At 42.0% G+C, this 11,803-nt stretch overlaps 1 protein-coding gene across 1 annotated transcript in view; it reads right to left on the bottom strand.

The window, feature by feature from the left end:
- Window positions 1-6,344: 6,344 nt before the first annotated feature.
- The window catches only part of EPCAM (epithelial cell adhesion molecule), a 12,084-nt gene continuing 6,625 nt past the window's right edge, over window positions 6,345-11,803 (bottom strand). The window contains exons 2-9 of the mRNA XM_026844657.1: window positions 11,534-11,776; window positions 10,658-10,898; window positions 10,293-10,358; window positions 9,034-9,097; window positions 8,552-8,653; window positions 8,194-8,388; window positions 7,788-7,829; window positions 6,345-7,110 (exon numbers count right to left, since the gene is read on the bottom strand). Coding sequence (XP_026700458.1) covers window positions 7,069-7,110; window positions 7,788-7,829; window positions 8,194-8,388; window positions 8,552-8,653; window positions 9,034-9,097; window positions 10,293-10,358; window positions 10,658-10,898; window positions 11,534-11,776 — 995 coding nt within the window. The 3' untranslated portion in view covers window positions 6,345-7,068. The remainder of the gene's footprint in view (window positions 7,111-7,787; window positions 7,830-8,193; window positions 8,389-8,551; window positions 8,654-9,033; window positions 9,098-10,292; window positions 10,359-10,657; window positions 10,899-11,533; window positions 11,777-11,803) is intronic.

The raw sequence follows: 11,803 nt of genomic DNA, 5'->3' as shown, positions 1-11,803 counted from the left end.
GTCGCCGGTGAGCCGAGCAGAGCCTGGGGGCAGCGGGAAGCACAGCCCTGCGCGGAGAGCGGCCCCCCGGGCTGCCCCCCGCTCTCAGGGGTTCCCCGGGGGCGCAGCGCCAGCTCTCGGTGCTGCCTGAACCTCAGCGCTGCCCCCGCGCCATGATCATAGTTGTTTGCGTACAGCCCCCTGGGGAAGGCGAGGCGCGCAGGCCTCGTTCACACAGGCAACACGGTCGTCAGAGGTCTTCCTGGAAGGGGAAGGGAGCCCCAGGCAGCCCTGCTGCGGTGGTCGCTGCACTTAACGCCACGGGGAGGAGAGTGCGGCGTGTACCCGGCAGCAGGGAGGGCCGCCGGGCCCGGCGTGCCGAGGAGCTTCACAGCCTGCCAGAAGGCAAACGCTGGAACGCAGACTCAGTACAGGCCTGTCGCCCTGCTTGGACTGCCAGGAGGCAGAAGACTGGGGGGTAACGGGCCCTCCTATGATTACAGAGCGAATGGTGTCCAGACACCTCATGTGCTCCCTCGGGCAAAGCAGCTCTCATCCTCCTTACAAAGGGGTATTGGTAGTGGTGGTGTCACTCCTCCCAGGCAGCACAAGGAACAACATGGCAAATGGCTAAAAAAAACAAGAGCTGATCCCTGATCCCCATTTACACACTGGGGTCACCCAGCTCAGGGACAGAAAGGACAGGCTGCCCTGCAGTGCTCAGAAGGATCCTGAGCCCTTGTTACAGGGTGGTCCCCATGCTCAGACTGCTTCAGTTTTTTGATTAGTGGTTTTTCCTTTCACTGCCTGAAGCATTTATCATTTTTTGTTTTTCCTAAGCATTTTTCATTTTTTTTCCTTCTGCTGTAAAGATGCAAAGGAATAGAAACAGCATAACAGCATAGCTGACAATCTTGCATTTAGTGATTATTGTTTAAGTATAATGGGAAATCCCAGATCTCATGAGCTAAATCAAGTCATCTTGGGAGCTTCTCTTGTCTCATGCCATTTTTCTTTTTTCCAGTCAGTTGTAAATCATGATTCTTGTACCCCAGTTCAGCTGCCTGCACCCTATCACCTACAGACAAAACGCATCTTAGATTTTACATGCCTTAGCATTTCTTACATGAATGCTTATCCCTTCTGGTTTGTGTACCTCGCTGCTTCAGAACATCCCCTTGTCTGCATCCCATTGCTCTTTCTCTTACCTCAGCTTCTCCAACATTATCTCCCACCTTTGCCTTCTTCCTCCTGGCCCACCCCCGTTTCCAGCTATGGAAAGCTTTTGGGATCTCTTTCCCTGGATTTCTCGCCTGTCTTCTGTCTTCTTTCCACTCAGTGAATCAATGTGCTCATCTTTAATATTTCTTGGTCACAATAGGTACTTCCCAAAAGGCCCTCAGAAGCCCACATAAGGACTGTTTAAGTTTTTTGCAGTAAACTATCCTTTTACTACTAAGGCCACCCTGATAACCTCTGTTTGAAGGCCTTGCCATGTGCTGGCTGTCTCTCCACAGGGAATGTTTTGGTGTCCCACTTATGCCCTATTCCTGCCCAGTGTCACCTTGGGCTGCCTGTCCCCACCTCAGCCTTCCCCACCCAAACCCCAGTCCTGTACCCCTGAGGTAACACAGTTTTTCCGGAAAAGGCCTTCAGAGCCCTTTTGCAAACACACTTGCTGAAGGACCACAGGTAGTTCTCGTGGAGAAGAGAAAGTCCAATCTGCCTTCATTTGACTTAGGAAGGATGAAGCAAAGCATAAGGTCATTTAGTTGCCCAAAATCTTCCTCTTGCCTCCATAACAGTTGTAAAAATATCAACAGGGCAGTTTGACTTATTTTCAGTATGAAGAAATGTACTTTTTCTAACCTTATTTTTGGAAGTGGCTAAACTAACTGGTCTGATACTTCCCTCCACCAAAAGTCTTTGCTTGTGGCAGTACTCACGTAGGAAAATCCAGCCTAAATAATTGTCCTTTAGAAAATACATAACCTTTGAAGGCACTCATAATGTCAGGCAACCTTGCCAAGAGGTGATAATACCAGGTGAGCCCAAAATACACATTATGAATAGCTGGGAGGGCTTGTCTTTGTACACACCAATGACTACAGATAAGACAAAGGATAGGAAAGGAAAAAAGTGTCCTGTACAAACAGCTACAGCAGAGGTGGGCTCCAGGGACCTCATTACCACCTTCAAAAGAAATAAAATAAGGTCTGCTAAGCTGTAATTGCTGCATGTTGTCGTGCTTCCTTCTCTCTCCTCGGGGCCAGTTACACCTCTTCACTCAGCAGTTTGCTCAAGGCAGCTCTGCTGAGCTGCAGGCTCCCATTTACAGAAAGCCACCACCTAAACCAGCCACTAACGCTCTTAACGTGGTGACCACAGCCCACAAAAAATGTTTATGTTGTGATATCTCTTGTACAAAATACCACAGGATCGATCTTTTCTCTGAGCTTCTGCCGTTTTCTTTGCCCCATCTGTTCTTCCAGGGCAGCTTGGTGTGCCGACTGATCCGCACAGGCCCCGCCAACATGGGGACCACCTCCCAGTTGCCAGGCTTGGTTGCTTCACCATGCCCTTGCTATCAGAGCACTTCTGGCTGTCTCCCTTGCCTACCGGGAGTGTCTGGAATGAGATGGCTGTAATTGCTACACACATGGCAGACGGGAAATGGATGCTAATCTTGACTTTAATTAATTTTGTTGTCTTTTTATGCATAACTAGCATACACAGAAAAGTTGCAATGGCTTTTCAGTTAAGAAAATGGTGTCCTTTAGCCACTCTACAGGGAAAAAAAGAAAAAAATCCTTTTTCACCAAAGTTCACTTAGCATTCAAGTGTGATCAGTGGCAACTCTAACAGTTTTGGGGGATGCCCCCAGAAAATTTTGCATTAGACTGGTCTGTGTTTATAATGCAGCAGAAACTTAAGATAATATTAACAAGATAAGAATATTTAGATAATGTAAGTCTGAAATGAGAAAATGGGGCTATTGGCTTGTAAAGGACCTTTTAACTTTCTTGTATGCACTCTTTTCACTCAGATCAATTTGGCACAGCCATGCTTTACTTCTGAATGCACAAGGATTGTGCTGTCAGGTTAGAGAAAAAACACTTCTTACCTGTATCAAGTTTTTACATGCTATGATCTGGGGAAATGTTGCCTCTAACATTACACACCACCTCCTTTTTCTCTACCACCCTTGCATACGCCATTGCGTGTCACTGCTAAGACAAGGAGGAAAAAGATTTCATAAATCATAGATCCCATAAAATAAAGATCATTTCATAAAATAAATTTCATAAAATTCTGCAGGGATGGGCCCAACTATCCCTAACATACAAGCCATGCCTATAGCGTGCCTGACTGCCCGTATGCCCAGCGATGGACCTTTGTAATTAATATGAGACCACAGCCTCTCCTGGGAGTTGCTAAAATTCAGTAACTAGCAATTGTAAATTTAGGGCAGCAGAGCTGCAGGTATTTTTAGATTCCTACAATATTTTTCGGGTTATTTAAAACAGTCTGTAATCCAAAGTCACTGTATATTATGGCAAAGTCCAGCAGGTAAGGATATAAAAACACATGGTTCATAAACAATATTATTTCTCTTACTGAACTTACTATGATAGTTCGGGAGTGTAATGAGCATGCCAGTGTCAACAGACCCTATGAATGCAACACTCCAACTTTTCATTTTGTAGTTTTGGGGAAACTACGCTTAGGGATTACTTAGATCTTTGGAAGGAAGCTTCATAGACTTTTTTGGTCATGCATTCTCATATGCGTTAGTTGCATATCCTTTTCTAAAAAGTCTCTCGTGTTTGCATAAACATTTATTACTGCTGAGCAAAATTAACTCATAACTCATAAGGAATTAATAGATTTCCACTTGCCTATACAAATGCTATTTTTCCATGTTGTACACAGGCATCAATCAAATATTATTACTAGGGTTACTTGTAGTTTATGTTGATCCTCTCTCTGTAAAAAATATTCAGTCTCAAATTATTTAATCAATCTTCCGTCTGCCCTTCATATCCTTTATCACAATTGACATTACATTAAAAGAGAACATGGTATCGCAACTTTATGTAGAACTTTAGATTTAGAAAACATGTTCCTTCACTGAAGGAAGTTAATGAATTAGGCAAATGGAAGCATTACCTTGTTAAAAATTCATGCAGTGACTAATACTCTTTTATTAAGTTCTATTGGTTTGTTTCTTTTACAGGAAACTTGTTTTTTAACTTTGCTGAATACTTTCAAATTATTAAAATAGAGAACACTTAGTATTTTGCTATCTCATACCATATTATTTTTCAACAGCAATCATTTTCGCCAGTAGTTCAAATCTGCTTTATATACAAGAAGAAACATTGCATGTGTATGTGGAAAGTTGACACTATCTCATAGTGTTTGGTTTTATTTTTGGTTTGGTTTTTTTTTTTTTTCAGTACATTAGTCTTCTCTAGCTAAAAAAACCCCTATAAAACACAATAAAGCTGCAGGAGGCTGATACACTAGTTTCTCAACTCTTGTCCCCCTCATCTTTTTCCTTTTCCCCATAAATACACACTTTTATGCAGCTGCACAAGTGCGTTTTTTAGTAAACAAGACCAAAACCCTATAAAAGTCAATTAAACTACTTAGTAAAGGAAACTTAGGAAAAAACTATTATTGACCACCATTTTGAGAGCTGAGCATCATGGTTGTACCATAGTACTTGAGTTTAGAAAAAGTAAAATCCCTTCAAGTTGTGGATTTAGTTAAACTGTCTTCTATTTTTTAATTAATTTCTGTAAATTCTGTAGTTTCCTAGCTCCTTGGCTAGTTTCAGTCAAATTTGACAAGGGATAAGATGGTATTAGAGACATTAAACTTGTGCAAGTATCTAACATGAAAAGTTCCATTAGGTAAAAAAATTGAAAAGTATCTAAATGCCTTCCTCTACTGTGTGGAAAGTAGAGAGAAAATGACATTCAAACAAATCGACTGGGACAAGGTCCAGGCCACACAGCAGGTACGTACCAGCCGGTCAAGTCAGCACATGTGTAGCTCCAGCCCAGCCACTGCACACAACACCTCTTTCATAAGGTATGAAATGGAGATGGGGAGGGTAGGAAGAGGAGGAGCAAAGGAAACAATAGCACTGTGATCCTGGGGGGAAGAAAGTAATGGCAAAGATACCACATTGCAGATGTTTAAGAAAGTAAAGGATATGAAGAGTGAAGAATCAGGGAAGACAGTAATACACAACTCAGAAGACAAGCTTCCTGAAAACTAGGCCTTGTTTAACAGCTTGTTAAACCTTGTTTAACAGAATTGTATGAAATTCAGTATACCTCAGCAGACTGCTGCATACCTGGGGAGAAAGGGAGTGGCATATATTGGCAGAGGGAGAGACTGCCCTACAGAAGTTGTCACTGACAGATACACCTGAAAAGGCTGCAAAGCACTCCTGTGAATTCCCCACTTCAGCATTTTTGTCCTTAACAAGAACAGAAGCTTGTCAGTGCAAATAGATGTGTATGTCTCTGCTTCCCAAAGCTTACTAAATCTCTCTTGTCTACAGAACCTGGGCGCTGCAGCAGCTCAGCACACACACACCCCCCTCACGTTGTAGCACCAGATGCTAGAAGACCCAAATGAACAGTCACAGCCTACATTTCAACACATGCATGTCAGCTACCACCTCATTCAAAGGCAGAAGGGTACTGGGTGACCTCTGTCATCAGAGGTACATTCAATGCAGTCCATTAACTTCCCTGTTGCTCATAGACACATACAAGCTCTCTATTGGACTATGTTTCACATTCAGTTTTATTAACACCATATGTAGGATATCCTCTCACTTAACTGTTTATCCTACTTCGCCTGTTTTAGGCAGGTGGGTCAAAACAAACACTATATTAGTAATAAGATTTGTCAGTTCCTTATCTTGTATCTCATTATTTCTTTGGCAAGGGGTTACAGCATTTCCTTTATAAAATCAGGTAGTCTGTCCAGCATATACATATTTACTTGCTAACCAATATACATTACATAGGTTACTGACTGCCAAAGCAAGCTCTTTTAACCAAGCTCTGGGAGGTAGAGTACCTAAGTTTCATCAACCACTGTAACAGTCACAGTAAAACAGCAGGAACAGATTCTCCCCAGCAACACCTTTGCAATGGATAGTTATGTAAATCATGGTAATGGCGCAATAGCTCTTCCCCAGCTCCACAGATGTCAAGGCTACCCACCCCCAAACCTGCACGAGATGTTCTAGATTAGAGGCTTGTTGTATTATAAATACTTACCTAGCATTCGAAAGAGCAGTCTACACATTCCTGAAATTACTACATTCACAGCATATTTTTTTTATACAAACAATCCATATTTTATTTTACTCCTGTTGCACATTAAGAGGGGAAAATAGGATAAAGCATACTTTTCACAGCTTTAAGAAAAAATAACATGCTATTGAGATACAAACTCAATACAAACTTCTTTAGAGTTCTAGAATATTTTTCACCTACATCAAGGTTGGTGTTTTAAGGAAATACTACACTGCTGAATCTTTAAGCACAGTAGCTTAGCAGATCTTCATCATTTCAACATGGAAGAAGTAGAAGCCCGTTTCAAAGTTTTATTAATTCAAGTCATAAAAAAAGTTACAGCAACTTCAAATATGTACAAACAGCCATAAAACATCATGTTCAGTTATACAGGAGAGAGTCTTGTTAAAACATGGCTACAAAAATCATTACTTTCAATAAACCTCCCACAGGGGTAAAAAACATTTAAACATGTATGCTCTGAAACCCTAGTAACAGCAGTTGTCAACTTATTTAATCACAATAAAAACAATAAAATCAGGGAGCAATAGTTAAGTTTGACTTGAGTAAGATGGAGCGTTTAAGATTCAACTCTCAACAAATAGTAAAAATAGTAGCATGGTTACCAGTCTTGGCTGTTATTAACAATCATTAGTGAGCACAATTGCCTCTCTTTCAGGAGGAATCTTTAAGAGTTAAGATCCATGCCTCCAATGTTTCCACTATGTTTGTTTGAATCTTATTCTGTCTTCAGCGGATTTAGTTATGCATTCAGTCCTCTATGCATTTCGTTCATTTCCTTTACCTGGAGGGGTGGAAAGAGAGGGAGATCAACACTTGTGCTACTTCTCAACAAGAAACCCAAGTGGTCAATAGGGCTTAACAATCCAAATTTTCATTAGCAAAGGGATTTGATGTAACACTAACAGAATCAAACATGCCAAGTCTAACTGTAACACTTCAGCTTTTCTTTTAAAAAAAAACCCAACACAGCACTCTGGGGTGTGTGCAGGAAACTTTCTCATTTAGCTACAACACCCTTTGGATTCCTTTACAAAAAGTTCTACACTTGGGGTGAAGCACCATGCACTAGTACCATTTGTTACTCTTCCACTGGAAAGCAGCTCTTCAATAGAAACTGCAAAGCTCCATGCAAATACCTCAAGTAGAGGTCTTCATGACAGAACAAGACTCTCAGTATTTCCTGTGGATTGTATAGCTCTTGCTATAGATATGTAAAAATAGCACTTGCTGGCAGCACCTCCTCCCACTCCTGGGAAATGCAGATCGCCAGTTGCCTTTGAAACTAGTGCAGGAAAAGCATGATCAACTACACAAAGATGAAAGCTAGTTACAGAATTTCAATACTTTCAGATTTCTTGAACGCATGAAGCACTCAAATCAAGTTTTTAACCTACAGCAAATTTACAAGTTCCTGCATTCTGGCCACCCCCCTCCCACACATACAGAGAAATCAATTACCTCTGCTTTCACATACTTCCCTTTTCTCCTCCTTGTGAAGACCTGCAAGAGGACAGAATAACTGTGAATTTTTTATTCAAGTCTTGACCTTACATGTTGTGACTTTAAAACTCCAAACTTGAAGTGGTCCCTTCCCCATCCTTACAAAGTGAGGTACTCAAGAGGCTGCCTATCACTCTCAACCACTTTAAGGAGGCAAGACAGGTCCTCTATTCACCTCAATTTCTCTTAATACTTTCATTTTCCGTGCAACACCCTTCAAGTCATAAGCTGAACAGTGACAGTATGACAGTTCTTTCCCACCTCCCAGATCTCAGAAGACTCTTTCTATCAGAGTCCAATTAGCCTGGCATGTTATTTGCCAAATTAGTTACCCATTCTGCTTCAAAGCTTTTTTAGAACTTACCAGAACAACAATGGCAGCAACTACTGCTACTATTACTACTACAATGACAGCAATGAGGCCAGGAGTCAGAGACTTCATGGAAAACTCCGGTGCTATTTCATCAACATAGTAGACCACTGTCTTTTCAAACCTCAGCACTTCATTATCAATGCTCATGTTTAGCATGTTATTATGAAAGATGGAGTCACCTTTTACCTAAGAACAGACAGGAGAAAGAGAGACTTACCATTTCATGTTGTAATAGGCATTCATCTAGGCACTGCAATAATTCATCTTGCTTTAGCCAGTACACAGTAAGACTACTGAATGCAATGTACACACTTATGTCTTTGGCAGACTCTACCCATGACACACTTACATCTTTTTCAAAATAGTAGGCCACATCAGCTATATCCACATCTCCAGAAGATTTGTCTGAGGAGTTTTGCTTCAAATCAATAGTAATGTAAGGTTTTTCGTACTGCAAAAAAATATAGTATGGTATATTAAGAAGGGTCTAGTTTAAATCCAACTATCAAATACACAGCAAAATATTATGATCCAACTTGTGAACTCACATTCCCAATCAAGTTTATGTACTTGTTCACAAGTCAACTGTTTACAATACAATTCAATTTTTAGCGAAGCAAAGTAAGAATTCTTCTACAGACTGAGGAGAGCAGTATGTAATTCCTCAGTGTTTCAGTTCAGATACAGCTATTTGCTAGCTGCTCAATGTCACTACTTTGAGAGCTTCTAATAAGATCCGTGCTGTACTGCATTAGTCAAACAAGAGTGTTAAAAAGTTATCCACAGGAAAATAAAATTCCAATACTTTATTAAAAATTATGTGCCTCTTACCACAACACCAGTTACATAGCGTCCATCGAGCATGTAACGATTGGTAATTGTATCCCTGAAGAACCTGTAAGGGTATTAAAGCCATAGTCGTTAAAAACAGTGCCATTTTACACATCTATTTTCAGAAGCGGGGAGACATGTAATTGGGTATTTTTCCTGCAGTCTCTCTGTGGCAGGTTGTCCCTAGCTGACAGCTAAACCCTCACTTATGTCTTTCACTCACTTCCCCCTAGCAAGATTAGGAGAATAATCAGAAGGGTAAAAGCAAAGAAAAAACCCTCACGGACCAAGATAAAAACAGTCTAGTAAGTGAAAGGGTTGGGTGGGGGAAATAACCCCAAAGGATGCAAAAGTAATCGCTCGCCACTAGTCGACTGATGCCCAGCCAATCTCTGAGCAATGGCTACCCAGGAAAAACTTCACCCGAGATCTATCGCCAAGCGTGACATTATAGAACATGGGATGATATATCTCTTTGGTCAATTCAGGGCGGCTGTCTCTGCCACGTCCCCTTCCCAACTTCTTGCCCACCCCCAACCTACTCACTGGGGCAGCAGAGTGAGAGAACCTGAAAAAGCCTCAATGCTAAGCAACTATGCCGTGTTTTACCAACAGTTAAACCACTAGTGACTCATCGACACCATTGTGGTCCCCAGTCTAAAGCCATACCAACTGCTACCACCCCAACCACACAGCACAAACCCATTACTCAATTATGCCAGAGCTCTGTTAATTCCTAACAGCGAAGATGAACTTACTGAAGTCTGAACAGTTTTGAGAGTACAGAAGAGGAGGTAGAGTAGCAGCTTTTGTTCCAGTGTGTGTGTGGGGGGAAATAATCTAATAGCTACAAGCACACTTTTCTTCTTATATGACTTCTGACAGAGAGAAGTAGGATTTTATTCTACCCAAAAAATAGCTAACTCATTTTTCTCCTGCTGCTTCTATGCAGTCCCTCTGCCATCTCTGTTAGTTTACTTTTTCGGCAGTTTCACATTTCTACCTTCCATTTACTTCAGTATATTGACTTGATTAAAAAAAAAAAAGTAGCAATCAATTTAAATGTAAGTGAATCTTAGTACCAGTTAATTTATTTCCAATAAAAATTAAAGCAATTCTATGAAGGATCTGTAGATCATTTCTGAGGTCTTACAAATGAATTCACAGGTTTGACAACGCTTTTCAACAACTGCTTAGATACACTAGATATCTAGCAGTGCATGTGGACACTCTTGCGACATCTTACTATCATCACTTACTTCTTTAAAGATTCGGTGTTCAGAGGAGAATTTCTTTCAGCATGTTTCATTTCAATGATGATCCACCTGAAGCAATAAGGCAAGTATACTGAATATTCTTAAAGCACATACACATAATAATGCATACTAAAAATCTAACCCCGGGGGAAAAAAAAACACATCAGTGAGAGGAAAAATAAACCCCCTTCCAAACCCCTTCCACACCTCCTGGTTTCTGAAGGAAAAAAAAAAAAGCAGTAATCAAGCATTTATTGCTCCATCTTCATTCATCCCCAGTGCATCATTCACAGAGGTAAATCCTCTACCACGCAGAATCTAATACAGGAACGTTTTCACGTCACAGCACACCCTGTTGAAAGACTTACGTCGTTCTGACTAACTGATTGCATTTCAAGTCTTCGTCATGCTTGTCGGTTCTTCTAACACCAGCCGTATTCACACACCAACAGGTAGTTCCGTTGCACTGCTTCGCCTTGAAAACACCAGTATTTTCACACTCGGGATCATAAAGGCCATCAGTATCTTCAAATGCATCTTTTGGTTTCTCACGACGACCTGATTTCGAGCTTGTCACTTCTGCTTTCATCAACAGGCATTTTGAAGTCACTAGAAATAACCAGAAAGTCGTGTCATGCAGCATCAGACCATGCACATTCAAAAGAGAGCTTTTAAGTCTATAAAAACAAAAGGTTACATCATAAGCAACTAGACTTAAAGCTCTTACAAGGAAGAACGGGTGCCTAACATGTAGGTGGTGCAGGAAGTCAACACAACTGGGGTACTCAGCTTCCCAAGGCAAATGTGTAAGAAGTTCAGCCACCTTCCATTTCGTACATTGGGAGAATCATTTACAGCTTAGCTGAGCCTGAACCAAGAGTAAGATCCCGAAACAATGATCTTTCGCTTCCAGATTTGTAGGAAAAGTCATATGTGCTCATAAGGAAGCTAAAAATTGATCTGGGAGAAATCCTTGCCAGTAGAGACCGAATATTAAGGAGAATGGAGGAGTCTGCATCAGTAAGCCTACGCACATCCACACAAGTTGCAGAGAAGGAATCCTAAACGCTTATCTTCCACCACCAGTTGACGTGGAAGACTACAAAGGTTTCCCTCCTTGGCTACCATTATTTGCTAGGAAGCCACTGGCCGTTTTCACACACTCCTCTGAGTTTAGCCGGCACTTTTCCTGCTGCCCCGTAGCAGGCAGAGCACGCCGCAGCCGACACGCGGGCTTTACTCACAAGTTTCGCAGTTCACAGACACGCGGGATCCCACCGAGTCGCACCAGCAGACGCCGTTGACCATCTTGCAGTTGATGACACGCTTGTTCTTCTCGCAGATGCAGGCTGGAAGAGAAGCGCGGCTGTGAGCGCGGCGGCCGCCGGGCACCGCGGGGCACCGCCGCCCGCAGCTCCACGGGCGGGGAGGAGACAAAGCCGCCCCTGACCGCCCGGAGCCGACTTCCCACCTCGCCACTCGCCCGCCTTTCCCCAGAGAAAAGTGAGAACCTC

Source organism: Athene cunicularia (assembly GCF_003259725.1).
Source record: "Athene cunicularia isolate RWA chromosome 3 unlocalized genomic scaffold, athCun1 chr3_part1, whole genome shotgun sequence".
Taxonomy (NCBI): domain Eukaryota; kingdom Metazoa; phylum Chordata; class Aves; order Strigiformes; family Strigidae; genus Athene; species Athene cunicularia.
This window is presented reverse-complemented; position numbering and strand designations above follow the sequence as displayed.